Source organism: Hydra vulgaris, chromosome 05 (genome assembly GCF_038396675.1).
Source record: "Hydra vulgaris chromosome 05, alternate assembly HydraT2T_AEP".
NCBI lineage: Eukaryota > Metazoa > Cnidaria > Hydrozoa > Anthoathecata > Hydridae > Hydra > Hydra vulgaris.
Window position 1 is genome coordinate 8,512,501 of NC_088924.1, and position 21,802 is coordinate 8,534,302.

The window sequence follows — 21,802 nt, forward strand, 5'->3', positions numbered from 1 at the left end:
TCTATACATAAATTCATTTTTTAATATAAAACTCTATATAATAAATATAAAATCATTGTACATAAATTGTACATAATTTTTAATATAAAACTCTATATAATAAATATAAAATCATTGTACAAAAGTTGAACATAAATGGTACATAATTTTTAATAAAACTCTTAATATATAAAAAATATTTTTTATAAAACTCCTAATATATAAAAAATATAAAAATAATTGTACATAAAGAAATAAAATTATTTAAATGATAAATACTTAAAAAACCTTTTTAATTTTTTTTTAAAAGTCAATTTAAAAGTCAGTTAATCAATTAGCTTTCTAATGATATACAACACTAATTGGTCCTATTTATCCTTTCTGATCATTTTAATGGTAAATTAAAGCAACCCTATTTATTACGCTTTGACTAATATAAATGACAAATTCGAAAAAAAAAAATCAATTTCTGATAGTGATGTACCAATAGCACAATTTTTGGCAGATGCCGATACTGATGCCAATGGATGGGAAAAGGCGGATACTGATGCCAATACTGATGAATTAACTAATTATTAAAATTTTGAAAATATAAAACCATACAACTTAAAACCATGTAATCTTTTTCATGGAATTAGTACTGGTAAACAAATACTTGGACCAGAGCCAAACCATTGTTTTAAAAGATATTAGAAAAACTCTAAAAAAATATACATTTTTTAGTTTTTTTACTATGAAAAGAAAACTTTCAAAAAATAAATACAATTTTAGAGGGACGCTTTTTATTTTAATTATAAAAAGTAAATGGTACTACCATAAGCAGTTTTTTTAATTATTATTCTGATTCACTGAGACAGATACAGTAAAAGAATGTGACTTTAATGAATGACAAGTCAAGCAAGAATGAGTTTTGGTTGATGGAACTAGAGATAAAAGCTCCTTTGAGTCCTCTTTCATCTCTAGTTCCATCAATGTTTAAAATGCATCTACAGGTCCAACTATGTTTACAATGCATTTTTGGACCTTGTCTAGAAGAGAAAGAGCATCATTAGAAGAACCAGCCTAAATATGACAACAGTATTCCATACAGGGATGAATAAGCGATTTGTAGAGGCAGATAATGGAATCAGGAGAGAGAAAATGGCGAGCACAATAAAGAGAAGTAACCTTAGCAGATGCTAGTATAGCAACCAACTGTATATGGTTTCCATGAAAGGTAAGTAGTAAGTGATTATCCAAGAAGACGTAAAGAAGAGAACTCAGTGAGAGGGTTGCCATTCATCAATATAGGAATGTCGACAGTACTGCGGTAGTTTATTGCAGTAAATAACTGAGTTTTGTTGGAGTTAAAATTTACAAGCCACTGTGAACACCAATCTGTTACAGAAGTGAGATCAGATTCAAGATCGGCTGTCTGTTCTAAGCAATTGAAGTTTTTTTTGTCAAGACAAGAGTATAAAGTTGAGTCATCAGCCTTTAGATATAAGGTTGATGGAAAGGTCATTAATATAGATAAGAAACAAAATAGGACAAGGATAGAACCTTGAGGTACCCCAGAGTTACTGGAAATAAAGAACAGTGTTGGCCTTCGAGATGACTTTAATAAAGCAGTTAAAAAGAAAAGATTTGATAATCTCAAAAACTTTCCTGGATATACCATATGAATCAAGCTTATGGAGAAGACCAAACTGCCAAACTTTGACAAAACCCTTGGATAAGTTAGTTAAGAGCTTACTTAGAATTCTTTAATTTATTAGTAATTTAGATATCTAAACAGCAATCATATGTTGTTTAGATATTTAAATTATTGTTAGATAAGTCATTTTTAGAATAATTTTATTTTGTGATGTTTGATCCCCACCATGAAACTGGTACTACCGCGCTCAAATTGTTTCTCCGCACAGCGGCTTTTTTTGTCAAGGTTTGAGTTTAGGAGTAATAAAGTTGAGATAGGGTTGTAACTATAACTTAAGTAGCCTCCTCAACTAAATTGGCCTTCATGACCTTGGGGAGGTGAATTAAAATAAAAAAATAAAATAAAAAATAAAAGTATAGAATTATAGTAGGCTATACTTATAGTACGCTGTACATATATATACTACACTATAGTAGAAATATAGTAGGCTATACTTATATATACTACACATATAGATAACAATGCTTAAATAGGTTACTTTTAAGTGTAACAATAAAACAACACAAAATAAAATTATTCTGAAAGCAAAATAGTAATAAAAGTATAAGTAAAATTAAAGCTTAAAATCATCATCTTAAGAATAAACAATTGCCTGTAAACAAAGTCAAAATAAACAATTTCTCAAAAAAATTCTAAGTAATGCATAAAGTTTAGTTTATTTATCATTTAATTATTATCTTAATGCAGGACAAAAATATTAAAATGCCATTGGTTGGAATATTGGTAAATTAATTAAAAAAAGCCGATACCGATTACGCAAAAAGTGGCTGATTAAGTCGATTCTGGTGCCGATTAATCGGTATCACTAATTTCTAACAAGTAATTCAAAAGATATTTAAATTGATAATTTCTTGGCACACTTGAAGCAGAAAAATGGGCAGAAAATCAGTATTACAAGAAGTCAAATGGCAAATACTATCCATCAAAAATACGATCTACAAAAAAAAAACAATGAGAAATAGCAAGATTATGTGGTGTCTCACTATGCTGTGTCCAAACAATGATGAAATCACAGGAAATAGCAAGTTTATGTTGTATTTTTCTATGCTGTGTCCAAACAATGCCGAAAAACTAAAAACTTTCAAATGATGTGAAAGATTTTCTGAGAGTTAGAGGTTATGAAGCTTAATTCTAGGGATCAAAGCCTATTGTATTAAAGGGTGAAGGAAGATCCTAAAATTAGTAACTAAGAACTGTCAACTGAGTTTAGTAATAAGTTTAGTTAGTGTTAGTTATAGAACATTTAAAAAGTTAACAAAAAATGATTGATTGCTATGTTGCTACCAGAAAACTGTTTATAAGGGTGACAGATAGGAATAAAAGATTAAAATAGGATAATAAAAGAGTTCATTGCTCAGTAAAAGATTGGTCTAAGGTCATTTTTAATGATGAACTTAATTTTGAGGTGGTTAATCATAAACTTAACCGCAGAAACCGTAGTATAAAAGTTGTCCTCATTGGGCAGCACTCTACTTCATATCCTGTAACTTCAAGGGTTCCATCCTTAGTCCTAAACTCTTTTTAATTTACATTAACAACTTCCAGATATTCTTACATCTAAGGTGACATTGTTTGCTAATGATACGACCATTTGCTCTTGTCTTGATAAGAAGCCAATACTCTCCTATTGCTTGGAGGGGGTATTTGAGCTTGAAAAAAATCTCACCTCTGCAACAGCATGGAGCTCTCAGTGGCTGGTGAACTTTAACTCAGATAAAACTCAATTTTTTTCAGCTCATTGTTATTGCAATAATCTAGATTTACCTATATTTATAAGCGGTAATGTACTTGATGAGACATCTACCTTCTAGGATTAACTCTTACTTCCATCTATCTTCTAGGATTAACTCATCTATCTTCTAGGATTACCTCTTACTTCTAATCTTTCTTGGAACCTTATATTAAATCCATTGCAAAATTCACCTTGCTTTCCTCATTCATATAATTTGCAATCTTTCAAGTCGTATGTCAATCATTACCTTGCTCTATAAACTTCATCTTTTCTCTTCCAATAACTTCCAACTCTAATAGTGGTTGTTTGCAGCCTTGTTGGAAGTGAAAATGTTAAAAAATTAGCAAAAAATTATAGAAAAAAAAAATTAATAAAAAATATTACTCTTCTACCCTAGCCAGCACAATTACAAGATCTAAACCTCATCGAAAATATTTAGTCATGGATGGCAAGAAATTAACAAGAGAGAACATTAAAAGCTTTGTGCAATTGCAACTTGCACTAGTAAAAACTTGGAACAAACTTCCAATGGAATTATGAATGCATCTGATTGAATCTATGCTGTATTTGAGTCTTTCTAAAAGCACGTAGCTGCAAAGTACTGAATTAAAGTGTGCCCTTATATTTTTGAAAAACTTTTTTATTATAGTTTTTTGACTTGATTTTTTTATTTTATTGATTTTGATACTAAAATAAAATATATTTTTAAGCTACAATACAATGTAATTAATTTAAATACAATGTATTCCAAATAAAAATTAATAAAAAATCTCTTTTCTTTATTCTATTTTTTAAAAAGTTAAAAAATAATTTATGTAAGCACTAAAAAATCTAATATTTTTGAAACTTAATGTATAATGAATATTTTGCATTCTGGTCTAGTTCTCCTAGTCGAATAAAACTTCACAACAACTACACAAGGCATTATTTGTTAGAAGTTGGACCAACTATGTCAGTTTACAGCTTCATAACTGAAAAAAAATTCAGTCACCTATGCTTTGAATAAAAATGAAGAGCTTCACTATGAGTTTCTTGACTTTAAAGCAGCCATAAAAAATGAAATTCAAATACTTAAGAATAAAAACTCGAGTTTGCCAGGACAGCTAGAGTCTTTGAAAGAAAAAAATCTTTCCTACATCAGATACATACTACTAAACCATCTTATCTAGACATTACTAAAATTGGAACAGCTGCAAACTATACTTTTATGAATGCAATTGTAAAAAATCAATGTATGCAAGCCAAAATAGTTGTTGTTCGTGTCAATTTACTCAAAAAAGTCATTCAAAAGGCACTCCAGAAAAGCATTCAAAGGATGACACTAAAATAGTAAGTGATATGCTTGTAACAATTATCTCATCAACATTAACTATTTTGGCTTGCATACATTGATTTTTGTAAATACCAAATCTGTAAATACCAAATCAAATTACTCTCTACCTTACATAGGTCAAACACCTGCACATTTAACAACAAATAATTTTCTAGCTCATCTTATAAATTTTTTTCTGTAAGAAAAATTTGTAATAACTACATATGCAAACCAAGAATGTATATCAAATAAAAAATTGGAATTTCTAAATACAGGTTTAAAAATAAGTTTCTCTTAAAAAACTATAAGAATAAGTGATCTCAATATACTGAAGCCAAAGATATAATAAAAAAGAAAAAAATGCAAAAAATAAAATAGAATTTTGAAAATAAAAAAGAATAAAATTACAGAAGAGATTGATTAAGTTACTCAAGGTATTGGAAAGATGATGCAGATTATAATTTACTAATGCAAAAATTCAAATTTAATATAAACTAAATTAACAGTTTAATTTAATATAAACTAAATTAACCAGATCACAAATGAAACTTGAAAGTAAACTTAAGTACTACACCTCATATTCATAGTTTTAACATCTTTATACTATGCATAATTTATACTATGCATAATTTATGTAAAAATTCAAATATTTTATAACTTATGATCTACTTTAAGCTCCATTAAATAGATTTTTTTCTAAAATCATTAAACAACCGCATACATAAATAAGAAACTGTTACACTTTCTTTTGAAAGATTAGAATATACCGAGAGACAATTTACAAAAAAATTGATTTTGCAGCAAACTCTAAAACTAGATATCGCGCAGGTGTCTCTGCATTAACAAGTCTTTGAAGAGCTCTAATAATGCTGGAAGGCTAATTCTAATAGTTCTTTTGCAAATCATTTACTTATAGTTCCATTTTCAATATTATTATAGACTTCTTCTAAGTTCTGATCTTAGTCTTTCAACCTGGTTTTCCTTTCATATTTGCAAACCATTTTGTAGTTATAGTAGTATGTACTGTACGCAAGTTATAGTAGTATGTACTGTAGTCAAAAGGGTGTAACAATAATAGCTAGTAACCAACCATCAAAAGCATTTAGGTACACATTTTATAGTCTGTACAAATAGAAAATATGGTTAATACAACAGGAATATCAATTCTTTTTTTAAATATACTATTGTACTTAGGATTGAATTTAACTCATTTTCAAACATAGTCTGAAAACTTAAAATTTTTTGATGAAATAAAATGTTCTGATGAAATAACATGTTCTGATGAAATAATAAGATGTTCTGATGAAATAATAAGATATTCTGATGAAATAATAAAATATTCTGATGAAATAATAAAATGTTTTAATGAAATTTGGAATCAAATTTTGCACAAGAAACATAAAAAGCAAAAAAAATTAAAATTGCTACTTTTTGTATTAACTGTTACTTCTTACTTACTTCTTAAAAGAAATGCTGTCAAATGATACTTCGTAAAAGAAATGCTGTGAACTGATATTTCTTAAAAGGAATGCTGTCAAGTAATACTTCTTACTTAACTCTTACTTCTTAAAAGAAATGCTGTCAAATAGTTTTTATCTTTTATAGTTTAGTTTGATCAGAAGAGAATTTAACAATTTTTAACATTAATTAAGTTTCTAAAAAAAATTTTTTATAGGAAAAAATCATTTGATTTGAATAAGTGTATAATGAAATTATTGATTATCACACCAAACAATTTTATATAAAAACAAACATTTTATTTTTTTGGTTTCAAATAACCCCCTAAAGCTCAAGTAGCCCAGATGACTCTAATGAATATTTGCTTTGTAAGAAATTTTTGTAGATAATTGGCATGAATATTGCTGTAGTTTAATTGTCATGATGATTAAAATATTTATTTGGCATTGCAGTCATAGATGCTACTATTTTATTTATTTTATTAACCTTTTATATATAATAACTATAATATATATATATATATATATATATATATATATATATATATATATATATATATATATATATATATATATATATATATATATATATATATATATTATGTATATATATATATATATATATATATATATTATGTATATATATATATATACATAATATATATATATATACATATATATATATATATATATATATATATATATATATATATATATATATATATATATATATATATATATATTATATAATATATATATATAATAACTATATAAGTAAATTTTTGTATATTATGTTCACTTTTTACATATTAAATTACCTTTTTATTTATTTTTTTTAAATTTATTTCATTAACTTTTTATACATTATATTAACTTTTTGTATTTTATATAACTTTTTATATATTTTCGTATTAACTTTTTAACTTTCTGAGATTAATTTTATTTAATTTTTTTTTTTTTTAAATAAAACCATTATTATTACTTATTGTTATTTCAATAAAAACTATGGCCATGTTTTTTGCTCATTATTGAGGATTAATATAAAATTGTAAATATTACAAGTTACATATTATACTTGGTTCCAGACCACATTGACTCACACCCTTACATAACATTGTTAAAATTAAACAATTGTTCAACAATTAAGTTTTCAATGATTAAAGTCAAGTTTTAAATTCAAATTCATCAAATTGGAAACTGCATTAAATTCATATTCATCCAATACCAAAGTAAAAACTAAACAACAAAATCAAAACATAATTGATATGTAAAAACTAATTTTTAGCAACTTTTTTTCCATATATTTATGTTTCATATACTCTATATATTTATATAGGTTTTTTTCACATATTTTCTTCAAGGAACCATATTATTATATACTATTTCACCAGGCCTAGTGAATTTTTGTACGAATAATCTAAATTTTGATTTTTCATCTTTGCATCTCAGTGTTGTTCAGCATTGTTTTCTTCTGAATTCTAATTTGTGTGCTTTCAAATAATACCTTTTTTACTCCATTATTTATCATTTTTTATTCCATATTATCAAGGCTGAACACTTTTAAATGTTGATTATAAACTTATCAAACTTTATCTAACAGCTAATATTGCAGTTTGGCACCTTTAATGTTCTTGTCAGGGTGTACTGCAATGAATATTGTAAACATCTTGAATCCAAGACACCAGTTTCCTAAGCCTTAACAACTTTGTTACATCCTATCTTGTAACATATCTTTGTTACAAGATAAGAATTCTAAGAAACTGGTTTCTAGACTGGATTCTAAAGATAACAAAAAACATAAAAAAATCATAGTTATAACTTTATTCTCTTATTTACTTGAGTTTCATTTTCCGATTCATTCTTATTTAAATTTATAATTTGGTAAATCTGAAACTTCAACTTTTACTACTTCCTAAATTTGAAAAATATATGTAATCTTTTAGTTAACAAATCTGTTTAAATAACGATGTAACATAAAATTTATTGAAAAATAATCTAACTTAAAAATAAAATCAATTTTTAGCTTATATTCTAACTTTTTTATCATGATAATATAATATATTGGGCTGTAGTATTGATAATTGTGCATGTTTTGAACGTTCAAATTTAATTAAAGATAAAAATTAGAATAACTGCTGCAAAAAAAGTGTGTTAAATTGCCATGGAAAAAAATCTGAAAACTATTTATTAAGATTAAAAAAATTTTACACAGCTACAACAAGATGTCAAAATTTGAACTCTGGTTTAAAATGATCCAATTGGTGCTGAACAAAGTTGACCATCAGCCATTGTCACATTTTACTATAACAAATGCCTATGATAACCTGAGTGATTAGATATTAGTCTCTTGAAAAATGTATAATCAAAAACAAGTAAATGGCCTGAGCAACAACAGAAGTAATTTGTTTAAAATATAAATATGAAGCCTAGTGGTAGTAACATAATATAGCAGCTTAGGTAGTATAAAATAAAATAAGTCAACTAACAAGGCCTGGTTTAAACTCAAGAAAAAGGTTCTTCAAATAAAAAATTTAGCAAGACTATACCGTGCATTACTTTCTTCAATTAAAAAATTTAGTCAAGGCTCCTCTAAAGTCTTTTCAATCTGATATTAAATAAATATACAGATGCTTATAAATAAATATATAAATAATATAATATAAAAAATATTGTATGAGTGGTCATATAAAAAAAAAAAGTAAAATATTTACTGACAAAAATATGAAAAAATAATTACCCGAAAGTGTAGAAATGTAAAATAAGAAATTGTAAAATTTGAAAAACAAATTAACCAGAAGAAAAATATTTATACAGTAAATACTTTTTTTGTTTTTTACCCAGTAAATATATTTTTTTATTGTCAAATTATAATGTCAAAGTATTCCACTGCACTGCATATTTTTTTAAACTTTAGTTTTACTCAAACACTAATGAAATTAGTTTTCTGACTTTTATAATTGTAAACTATTACATATTGTTTATATCTTGTTATATTTTGTTTGTGGTTGCTAGTTTTGTTATTTGTTTTAGCATAAAATCAAATGTTGACTACTGCACAACTATTATTAAATATAGATTTTAACCAGACACCGCATATTGTATATTTAAAGAAACAAACAGAATTTGACTTAATTTTATAATGTAAATTTAAATAAATGCTCATATGTTTAGTTTTTCTAAGAAAATATACTAATAAAACCAGGGATTTAAAGCACATAAACGGTTTTTTGTGCATGAGATCTGCAATCTGATAAATTAATGGAAAATCTGAAAAATCTGGAAAGAAATGTATGTGGTGTCAGGTTAAAGACAGATTTATTAACTATTATAATAATGACATGATGTCATTATTAACAATATGTCATAATGCCATTTTTTTTTTGCAAAAAAAAAAAACCATCAACTCATTTCATCATTTGTATACACAAGTTTACTAGCCTAAAAGGAGTTAAATAAATAGAAAAGTCTCAAATGTATTTAGAAAAAATGTCATACCTGAACTACAGACAACTTCTTTAATTCTTTTTATGAAATCAAACTTTTTTAACTCTTCAAATGTATCAGCATTGTATGTATTTTCATCCCCACCAGCTATGTGACTCAGTTCAGTTTTATTGATACCTTCCCCAATTCCGATAGCTATAATTGACACACCGTTCTGGCGTATTTCTTCAGCTATAATATGAGGGACTTCCATTTCTACACTTGGAGTTTGTGCTCCATCTGTTAATAAAATGAGTAACTTAGCTGCTTCTAGTCGTCCACCATTTTGATTTGTAAACATTACATTTTTTGAATGGCGAAGAGCTTTGTCAATTCTTGTTGTAGAACCCATAAATGGAATTTTATCAACAGCTTCATTAAAAGAAGCTATGTCTGAAAAATCATTAAGTTTAATACTATGTTCACTACGATGACTAAATGTAATGACTCCTGCTCGAGAGCCATTAACTTTAATGTCAAAAAAAGATGCAATAGTCTTTAAAAATTCCTTTACATTCTTGTAATCTATGCGCAAACTACCAGAAGAGTCAAGAATAAATCCAACATCAACAACTGCATCTTTGCAACTTTCTTGTAAAGACTTGTCTAAAAAATTGTAAAGAAGTTAATTTTAAAGGGTAACAGAATGGTAAGTTGAAAAAAAAATTTAAAGAAGTTAATTTTAAAGGGTTACAGAAGTTAAAAAAGTGAAAGTATCAATATTAATTTTAGTTAATAACTTGTTTTTTTTAGATGAAAATTTTTTTGGTCACCTCTGATTGATTCTCACCTACTAATAGTTTTTTATCTTTATTACTTTTTATTTATTTCAAATTTTATATTTTAATTAATTTTTATAAAAAGTCTTATTAAATCAGATTAACTATTTTAACATTTTCATACTATTATTACAATCCTACACCTGTATATATTGTATAAAAACCTAAAGATGGAATACAATTTGTTATTAGTCAACTACCTAAAGCTTTTATTATGCAGCTACCACTATAAAACAAATAATATGAGCATACTTATTCATTGTAAAAAATTATATAATATGATAATACTTACTCATTGTAAAAAATAATATAATATAGTAAGACTTATATAATAACAAAAATAATATATAATAAAAAATAATATAATATAATAATACTTATTCATCGTAAAAAAATCTTTTTTATTAAAGTCAAAAAAATTTTGAATTAGATAAATAATATTTTTTATTCCACATTTTTTTTAGTTTTTATTTGGTCATGATACTATTGACATAAGAAATACTTTTGTGGTAATGTTATGGTTGTGTAAATTTTTATGGGACATTTATAACATAACAAACATTTCAAAGGTTGCAAAACAGTATTATGACTACTGTAAAGTTAAACCAGTCTCCATCAGACAATATTATCACTAATAACATTATCAGTACTATAAAAATTTAGCAACTACTATTACTATTATCATTGCTGTAAAAATATAGCAAAAATAAGTGACAGTCTAAATGAAAACAATTTCTTGCACCATAAAATATTTTCAAAAACTGATTGATTAAAGGAAGTAACTTGTCAAATTTAATAGAAAATTATTAAGTAAAATCGGTTGAAAAAAAAGAGTAAAAAATTCAAGCAGTTAAAAAATAAATTCTAGAAAAAAAAATGATGGAGTATCTAAGAAAAAATTATAATTATCTAAAAATGATATTAATGATTACTGCACTAGTCTAGTTCATTAATCTAATTAGTAACTGTATATATTTTAACTGTATGGCTTGCTCTAATTATGTTCTATAGAGTCAAAGAATTTAAACTTATGGTATAAATATTATATATAATATTTATACCATAAGTTTAAATTCTTTATTTGTTCCTGGTGAAAAGATTTTTAATTTTTGGTAACTTTTTAAATAAACCTAAGTATTACTTTCCAATAGTATGTTAAGTAGTTTTTTCTTTTAATTTTGAAATTTCATAAATTAAAAAAAAAATCTTTTTATATTCAGAGTTAATCACCAACACATTTATGTGTGTATATGTATTAGTGTCAAGAAAAATAATATAACTTTTAATGATAAATTTGTTTTACAACCAAAAGTCACTGTTTTATTATTCTTTATATTACACAATTCTTTTTTTTTTTTTAAATACTATTATTCTATAGTAAAACAATAAATTTTCTGATCTCAGAATAAGTTAGTTCTTAATTTCTATTATATAACAGATGTTTGCTGTGCAATTAATAAAAAGATAAAATAGTGTGGGGAAATGCATGGTAGGGAAATATTTCACTACCATGTCTTTAGGAGAGGCTTTTCTTAAAAGTCTGCAAAGTAAAGAAAAATTAAAATTTCTGATCAAAAACTTCCATTAAACCAGGTAATGTGGCAGCAGTGGAATGATAATTTTGGTTGTTTTTAACTAAAATTAATATAATTAATATAGAGGAATAGCATATTTATGAAACTAAATTTCTAATTTCTGAAATTTAAGAAGAAAAAAAAATTTCATAAGTGTTTTTTTAATAGCAATGACTGATAAACATATCTCATTTTTATAATATGTTCATTTGAACATTTAATGATTTGTTATTACGGCAGTTTTTGAAAGTAAAAATAACTAGTAAGTAAAAGTTATTAACTTGCTAATTCCTTTAAGTAAGACAGATTTACTTAACTTTCAACAATTGATGTTTATTGATCTTTATGGGGTTTCTGAAGGATTTGTTGCATTTCTCAAAGTCAGACGTTAGGTTCGGGTATGATTAGCAAGTTCCGGGAAGCATATTTTGAAACCCTATACGTACTCAGAATAGAGATATGCGCAATCTGATTCGCTGATTTTGAAAGAGAGGCTTAAGCGCGTAAGTTTTAATCAAAACCAATGTCAAAAAACGTATAGATTAATTTAACTGTAATTGCCAAATAATAATAACAAAAAGAGTATGATTTTTCTATCCGATTTTGTACAAAATAGTACTTATACTTTTACAAAACTTCACAACTCAAAATATCCATTATTTTCATAATATTTTCTTAAAAATCAAGATTTAAAAAATTTAGCTTGTTTTCCTAATGGTTTTTATAACTCTAAGATATAAAAATGACAACCATTGTAACAAACTATAAACCAGATGGTTAAACCTGACTTTGCTGTGATTCTCCTTCTATAGATTTTTGAAAATAGTTTTAAAATTTACCTTGTAATATCAATTGAATATTATTACAAGGTAAATTTTACCTTGCAATAATATTCAACTGATATTACAAGGTATATCAATTGAATATTATGAATAAGAATAATCGAAACTTAATTTTCAAATTAAGTTTCCATTATTCCCATCATATAACAAGAAAAATATTTTTAAAGATAACCTTTCTTTTCAGATTTTTACCCTTATTATCCCCATATATAAATTGTATACATCACTAAAACATTTTAAGTTTAAGAATATTGTGTATTGATTGTTATAGCTAGCCCAGATAATTGGCAATACTCTAAAAATAACAGCAACTGTGATAATACTCTAAAAATAACAGCAAGAGCTGATTTAGATTGCTTTTGGTAATGTATAGTAATAAAAGATCACAAAGCATTATAGCATAATAAGCTATAAGAAAAAATTTATAACCTGATAAATTGTGTTTTGATATAGTAAACTGATTACAAAAAGGAATAACTTACCACACCTTTATGAAAAACTAAGTGTAAAAAGGTAGAAACAAGAAAAACAGCTAACATACAATGTTGTTGTTTATTTCAATTTCAAAAGTCAATACATATAAAGACATGTGTGTTGATATATAGCTTTTAACCTGAACAAAATATTGGTCATCGTATTCTATAATTGGTAAAAATGTTTTATCCTTAAATAGTAACTGATGGTAAATAATATAAAATAAAGCTACAAAGTTTGATAAATTTTACATTTATTATATTATCAATTTATTTTACATTATATACTCCTGAAGAAAGAAAAAAATGAAAATATATTTTTTTAATTTTTCTAAAGCAGAAATACTTAACTTTCATATTTCCAAATTTTATGAATAGTTTTATTATGTAATCTTTGGTATAACCAATATAATCGAGTGTGCTTTTTTTGAATTCATGCGAATATCCCTTGAATAATAATATAAAAATAGAGACGTGCCATGTTTTATCTTAAAGTAATATTAGTAAATTTTTTTTAAAAACTTGTAGGTTTACATGGAACTTGTAAGCTAGGTAAAACATCTGTAAAATCTTAAAATTTATACTTTGCATACTTTAAGTACTTGACCAGTAGTCTGGTGCAACTGCATATAAACTTGGTATTGAGCATGCTTTATAGAAAATGGACATTGCATTTGACAAGAAACACATTTAGAAATCTTGCAAAAGGTTTAGAAATATTTCAAGAGCCTATACATACAAAACACATTTGATAATAACAAAAATATTCATAGTATGACAACTAATTTCGTTCTTTTTTTTTTGATAATTTTATTGCATTTTTTTATTACTCTTCTTTCATTAAAATGTTCGATTTTAACCACTTTGTTTGGTTTTTTAAAATTTTTTTTTTTTTCAATTATTACAATACAAAAAATGCCACAATCAATATTGACATGGAACATGTAAGCTAATTTTGCAACCATTACAAATTTTCTTTATTTAAAAACTCTAATGTTCAACTCTTTATAACTAACATATAAATCAATTAATAAATAAAGTTCTTCACCAGTAGTCTAGTAAAATTGCATATAATCTTTATATGCAAAAGTACTTTACAAGTAGTCTCGAACAACTGTATATAAACTTTGTATTTGAGTATGCTTAATCGCCAAGAACATATTTTATAAGAAATACATTTATAATTCTTTTCGAATTTAATTCAACACATGCATTTTTTCCCATTTTTTTAAATTAACAACAGATAAAACCTCCGTCACCAGGGTAAACTTTATTGAAATTTTAAGATTTTTACGAGTGAAAATTTTTTTGTACAAATTTTGATACCTTTTAAATACTCTGAAGAGTACTAAAATAAAATAAATTTCCTGTGTTGATAGTAATACAAAACTTGTATTGATAAACTTAGTTTATTGATAAACTTGGTTTCTCGTTACTATGAAATTTATTTCGATTATCTGTTTAGATTTTAAATTTATTTTTTTTTAAATGCGCACTTGCCTCTCTTTTAAAATCAGCGAATCAGATTGCTCATATTTCTGTCTATTCTGAGCCTGAATTTCAAATAATGCTTCCGGGAATTACAAAATTCACGAAAATTTAAAATATGATTTTATAGCACATTTGTATGAGGGACCAGAGATAAATAATTGATAGATATCGCAGCTCAAAGAGAATAGAGCTGTGAGCTCGAAAGATTAGGAAGGAAGATTAAGGCTAAATGTTCGTTTTGGCAATAAAAACTACTCACCTGCCAAATAAACGGTGGGAGAAGGAGGAGGAACTGTTATGAATGATCTTAATAAATGGAAGAGTCGGAAATATAAAAAGTGAAGAACAAAAATTTTCCTCGAATAAATTTTCTCGACATCTCAAATGGCTTCAGCAAATAAAATTAACACTAACTAAAAGTATTTGAGAACTTTTTAGAAACTCACAGTTTATTAATAAAAGAAATTTTTTTAACTTTTTTTTTTTTTTCCAATTTTGATGAAGAGGTATGTCTGAACGGTTTCATGTTATTATACATAATGTATTCTGTTGCTTGTTTGGATACATATATATCCTGCTTTAAATCTTATACCAAGCAAGTTCTAGTCCAATATCAACACACCTTAACTTGTTAACTTAAACAATTTGCCACATTTAGGTTTCTTTATAAAATACGTAAGGAAACTTTTCAAAGAATTAAAAACCGAAACTAAAAATTATTAACATTCAATTATTATTTTTTGAAGCTCTATAATTTTTTATCAAAAAGTTGATTACGTTATGTGTGAACAATTGCTTCAAGACACCTATATATGGACTTTACAAAAGCGTTTGATAAAGTTACTTATAAAGAATTGCGGCACAAACTCGTAAAATATTTAAATTGGATAAAATATTTTTTTTAAACAGATTACAAATTTTGGGCAATATTACATACGAGTCTGTGCAACATTACATACGAATGAAAGCAAGTTCACATAACTCATGCAAAGCGTCAATCGATCTCCGACCCTAAATAAAAGTGTCTTCTAGCCTATATCTTAAGAAAGACGTTATTGAATTTACTTTTAAATGGCGCTACCATAGTGCAACAAACAAAAAAAAAACGTTACAATGAAGACGAGATGCGTTAAACTCAATCTGACTTCTCTCTCTGATGGTCGTACTCAATTACCATTTCAGGTCCTCCTGTATTGATTAAAATATTGAGAGAAAGAGAGCATTCCATCGTTACTAATATAATGTTTTCAAATTTTATACTTAAATTTAACAGCTACTTATATTAGATCCTCATAATAAAATCCAAAATGTGTTTAACTGCCTATTTTTTGATTATTTGTATTTAACAATTTTTTGATTATGAACATTTGACTTTAAATTTCTTTAAATGTAAAAAAAACTAAAAAAACATTTTAAATAAAAGGCTCATTTATATAGATGATTTGTTCCACATATAAATAGCTATATAGATTCATTAGTGTTGCAGAGCCGTAACCAGCTTTTTTTGGTCTTTGAGATAGATGGCTTCCAAATATGGAGCAAACGCCAAACATTTATATGTTTATACTTATGTCAAATAAGGAAGCTTTGCAAAAAATTGCGATGATTGGAGGCTGGGAACAAAATAGCCCCAAAATTTGTGCCCCCCTGCCCCAAACGTGAGAGCAACAAGTTGATGAAGTATTTTTTGTACTATTCTCAACTAGACTTATATTCATCGATAAGTTTTAAATTTTTAAATTTCATAATAAAATATTTTAGCTTTCAAAAATTATGACCATATAAAGTTTAAATCCCCCTCAATGTGAGGGGGTTGTAAATTTTATATAGTCATTATTTTTGAACGATGAAAGATAATACTATGAAACTTAAAATTTATTGATGAATATAAGTCTAGTTGAGAATAGTACAAAAAATGTTTTATCAACTTGTTGCTCTCACGTTTGGGGCAGGGGGGCACAAACTTTGGAGCTTTTTTGTTCCCAGCCTCCAATCATCGCAATTTTTTGCAAAACATCCTTATTTGACATAAGTATAAACATATAAATGTTTGGCGTTTGCTCCATGTTTGGAAGTTAGCTATCTCAAAGACCAAAAAAAGCTGGTTCCGGCTCTGTGTTGTACATATAACATTTATTATTATTATAGATATAAATAGCTATATATATGCATTATTTCCTTTTGCCTAAGATTCCGATTATCATTGCTTAATAACGCAAGACTTTGAATCAGAAAGTCTTAACTATTTAAAAACATGCTACTTTATTAAAGTTTCATTCTACTTTTTGATAAGATTTATTATCAATAAAATTGATAAATATTATGGGTAACAGTAATAGTATACGAAAAGGAATTGTAAATCTAAAATCCGAAAAATAGAATAAGATCAAAATAGCTCAAAAAGGAATAAGTTCAAAAAGGGACATTCGGGATTAATTTTGATAACTATTAAAATAGATAATAACCTAGAAAAAAATTTTTATTGATAGATTGCCTGCCCAAACCAAACCCTCAGTTGATGTCGTAGCATTCTTTGCATGTTTTACCTATTTGTCCGTCAATGAAGCAACACTCCTCGCATGTTCTACCTCATTGCTAGTTTTTCGATACTGTTCCTAAATCCTAATTTTGATATTATTCCGTATAGGCATTTTCGACATTATTCCTTCTAAATGAATTCCAATTTTTTTTTGGAACTAATTCCTCAAAATTGATTTTTAATATTAATACCCAAAAATATTTTTCGATCAAAAAAATTTCGATGTTAATCCGTTTATCGATCAATTTTTTTTTTGATACTGTTCTGCTTTCCGAACATTATTATTATTTTTTTTTTGTTAAAGAAACTATTTAAATCAGTAAACTATAGGGCGTAGCCAGCGGGTGCCAAAATGAAAACGCGCTAGAGTCAATGATTTTTTTTTTCTTTGAAAATTTGAAATAAAAGTTCGGTTTGAAAATTGTTATAAGATGGCTATAATTTTAATTTTAGATATAAACTTGTTTGTTCTTTTATTTATTTGTTAAATTGACAAGTCTACTTAGGGAACATAAGACCAAAAGTCTTGAAGCACCGCTACATTGACCAAAGAAAACTATACCAAACAATGCAAAAAAGAAAAATACATTCTTATCATTTACTCATTATACACGCTCCACGGAATCATTTTATAGAATCATATATTATGGAGCTAAGAAATTGTTTAACAAATCATCCGATTCCTTTAATAACGGATTTGCCGTCCGTGGGTACAAAAAGTTCACATTTAATTTAATCTTATTGCGTCAATTTTGTAACATTTGTAAAGAACCCATTATATCATTTCTGAACTGAGATTTAGCAATATCAATCTAAAATGTAACTGTATGAACGGTCTCCAGCACACAACAACGGATTCTTTTGAATGTTTCTGATGGTCTAATGCAATTTGTAATGACTTTAAATCAACTATATAAAACTGAGTTGATTATTGAAGTCGGAGCCTAGTCGTAACAAGAGCTTTGTGGTTTATTTTGAGTAATGCATTTAAAGTTTTCTGCAAAATCAGCCTCTACAATAGCTTCCTTATAAATTGATTTCATACATTTATCAATCATTTGATAAAATACTCTAGTTTGTTTAATTTTTACATATGTGTGATCCGAATAACCAGGAGCTATTTTTTATACTTCAAATAATAACTTAACACTTATCGACTCAGGCTTGGAGACTTTCGCAATATTGCAATAAACGTTAAGATGAGTTTCTTCGACACAGATTTGGCCTATTCTTTGCAAGTTACTTGTTGTTTAAATTTCCAATTTCATTCATTTTCAATTTCATTTTAAAATTTGAAAAATTACTTCATCTATACAATATACGCAATAATTTATAAAACACTCAGCAAATAGATTCTCACATTAGAAACTCAAGTGCATTTCCATTGTTAACAAATAATCAAATATGGGATGTAACTTTTTTACAAAAATTTTTTTCATAAAAAAACGTTTTAAGTTAATTGCTTTAAATTACTTTCGTGTATAGAGCAAACATTAATATGTGGTACTACGTGGTACTTTGGTGATTGACAAAATATTACATTGTCTTAATTTAAAAAAAAAAGTTAATCCAATAAAAATTTTTTTTGAAAAAACATTTCATAAACTTCCTTAATAAAATTGCAGTGACGGATCCAGGATTTTTTGATGTTTGAGATTGAGCGTTCAAAAATTATGACCATATAAAATTTGTAACCTTTTCAACTTGAGGGGGGTTTTAAACATTATATGGTCATAATTTTTGAACGCTAAAAGAGAATACTATGAAACTTGAAATTTATCGATGAGTATAAGTTTAGTTGAGAATAGTACAAAATATATTTTATCAAGTTGTTGCTCTTCACTTTTAGGGGGGGGGGGGGAGAGGTAAAGAAATGAAATTAAAGGGTTTTTTTGCTCCCAGCCTCCAGTCATTGCAACTTTTTTGCAAAGCATCATTGTTTGACATAAGTATAAACATACATATGTTTGGAGTTTGCTTCATGTCTGGAAGTTAGCTATCTCAAATACCAAAAAATCCTTGATCCGTCACTGTAGAGTCGATCAAATATTTAACACTAACTATCACCAAACTCTAACCTAACAATTTTCACAAGCTTAAAAAAGGTTTGATCTGTTTGGTGATTTTTTACTTATATCATAACTTAAATAAAAAACTTGTTCCAATTTGATAATATCACCAAATAAAACTTTACAAACTTATTTAACGATTGATTTTCAGATATTATTTTATATATTTTGGTATACATTTTGCAAATTTAAGAAGCTTTTTTCTTTTAAGAGGATTTTAATATTTTGGGACCCTAATGAAATGTTTAGAGGTAGCCTCAGAACCACTAACCACGAATGGCTAGTTGTTATGTATGGAATACATCATATTGGTTTATTCAAAACATTTAGTTTTTATATTTCTTCTTGCTCATCCACTATTTAAAATAAACAATAGAACCAAACAACTAATTCTAAATTTAACTAACCAAAATCAAAAGCTAACTAAAAATCAAAAACAAGGTGATATGTTAGTTGCCAAAACAAGTTTAATGTTTTAATCGAGGAGCTGTATTACCTCAACTTTTTATAAATTTGAAAAATTTTATTATACGAACTAACAAACTTAAATAAAAACAGTTTTTAATTTAAACTAAGCTTATTTAAAACAAATAAAGCTTACCATCAAAACCATTTCCAACTCCCAGACATTGTTTTAATGTAAATGCAACAAAAGCAATTTGCAGATAAATGCATACACGTTTCATTTTCTTTTTATGCCTTATTTTTTTACGCTTGATTTGGCATTATTACATATCACTACAAAAAAAAATTCAGTTTCTAATTAACTTGGATTTTAAATTTTAATAAAATATCGTATAGTTATAATGTATAAAATAATGTATAGCCTCATCTAAGAGTTCTTATTTTAAAATAAACAAATGATAATCTCCTAGAATATGTACAAGATAAGCTTAGTAATTCTTTCACAGTAGTTGCTTTTAAGGTGTCATGAATATATTTGTTATTTATAGGAAGTCCTAAACTTTTTGTATATTTTTTCAGTAATAGATGTTAAAAATAATATTTTTATGTACTTTATTAAAATTTTGTATGGGTTGCGTTTAATAAAACCGGAGTTTGAATTATAGAATACAAATATTTTTAATAACAATAATATTATTTCAATAACTTCTTATTTAAGAATTATTTTGATTTGAAGAAAAAGTTTACGAGATTTCAAGAATATCATTTTCATTTATTTTTTTATATTTTTTTTCGTTCACTTTTTTTGTTGTTGTTGTTAACATTTTGATTTAAAAATTAGAGTAATTTTCAATTAAAAAACAAACAAAAGCAAATAAAAATTAAAAAATGTTTTATACTTTTTTAATTCAAAAATTCTATTTTTTTAAAATTTGTTGCAGGAAATATATATATTTATATATATATATATATATATATATATATATATATATATATATATATATATATATATATATATATATATATATATATATATATATATATATATATATATATATATATATATATATATATATATATATATATATATATATATATATATATATATATATATATTAAAAGAAGATTTTTTTTATTTTTAAAAGACGATTTGGTAAATAGAAATGTAACCGGCAGATAAATTTAAAAAGCTAGACGACCTTACAAAGATAGATAACATTGGGAAGGTGTGTGGCCCAAATGAAAATGTGTGGTGCGAGTTAAGATGTGTGGCGCGAGTGAAGTACGTTAAAGGCACTTTAGTTCTTGTAAAATGGGCTGCTATGCCTTATCTTTTCGTCGAGGTCAACTTTATAACTTTTTATATTACTTTTTTCAATGATAAGAGTGTAAAAAAGTTTATTTCCGTAATTGGGCTGGGACACATGGACTCCTATCACCAAAAGTTTTCAAAAATTACCCTTATTTGACATCAGCTTAAACATATAATGATTTAGAGTGCGTTTAATAAGCAAAATAACAAAAAATGCGCGTCATAGGCACTGTTTTTGCAAAGAATTAAATTAAAAATTATAAATTGTAAACAAAATTTATAGATCTTGTCAACTTATAAATATAAAACAAAATTATTTTGTTAACGAGATAAGCAAAAACGTATTTCAATCTTAATTAAATTAAATAAATTTCAAATTCCAACGGTAGCTACAAAGAAGTTCAGCGGTTGCGAGGTAAGTTGTGTAGGCTGAACGTTTTTATAAAAAGATAAAGGCGTACCACGATTACCAGAGTATAAATTTGAAAAAAAAAATGTTATGTAAAGAAATGAGTTGAACCTTATTGACTTTCCATTCAAGTATTGAACAAAGGAAAAATTTTAAAATATGGCAAAAGACTTGCCTGAAAAAAAAGACAGATAAAGTCATAAATACTTTACGAAACTTTATAATATTTTTATTTTGTTGCAAACAAGTT

General features: G+C 26.0%; 1 protein-coding gene across 2 annotated transcripts in view; it reads right to left on the reverse strand.

Moving 5' to 3' along the window:
• The window catches only part of LOC136071833 (collagen alpha-6(VI) chain-like), a 62,937-nt gene extending 42,639 nt beyond the window's left edge, over positions 1-20,298 (reverse strand). Inside the window, exons 1-2 of one of the 2 annotated variants that reach the window (XM_065797287.1) lie at positions 20,028-20,298; positions 9,672-10,265 (exon numbers count right to left, since the gene is read on the reverse strand). In XM_065797287.1, the coding sequence (XP_065653359.1) occupies positions 9,672-10,265; positions 20,028-20,112 (679 nt within the window). In that variant the 5' untranslated portion in view covers positions 20,113-20,298. Of the gene's footprint in view, positions 1-9,671; positions 10,266-12,293; positions 12,422-20,027 lie in introns of those variants that run through there. The other variant, XM_065797288.1, reaches the window with a different exon arrangement.
• Between the last annotated feature and the right edge of the window lie 1,504 nt (positions 20,299-21,802).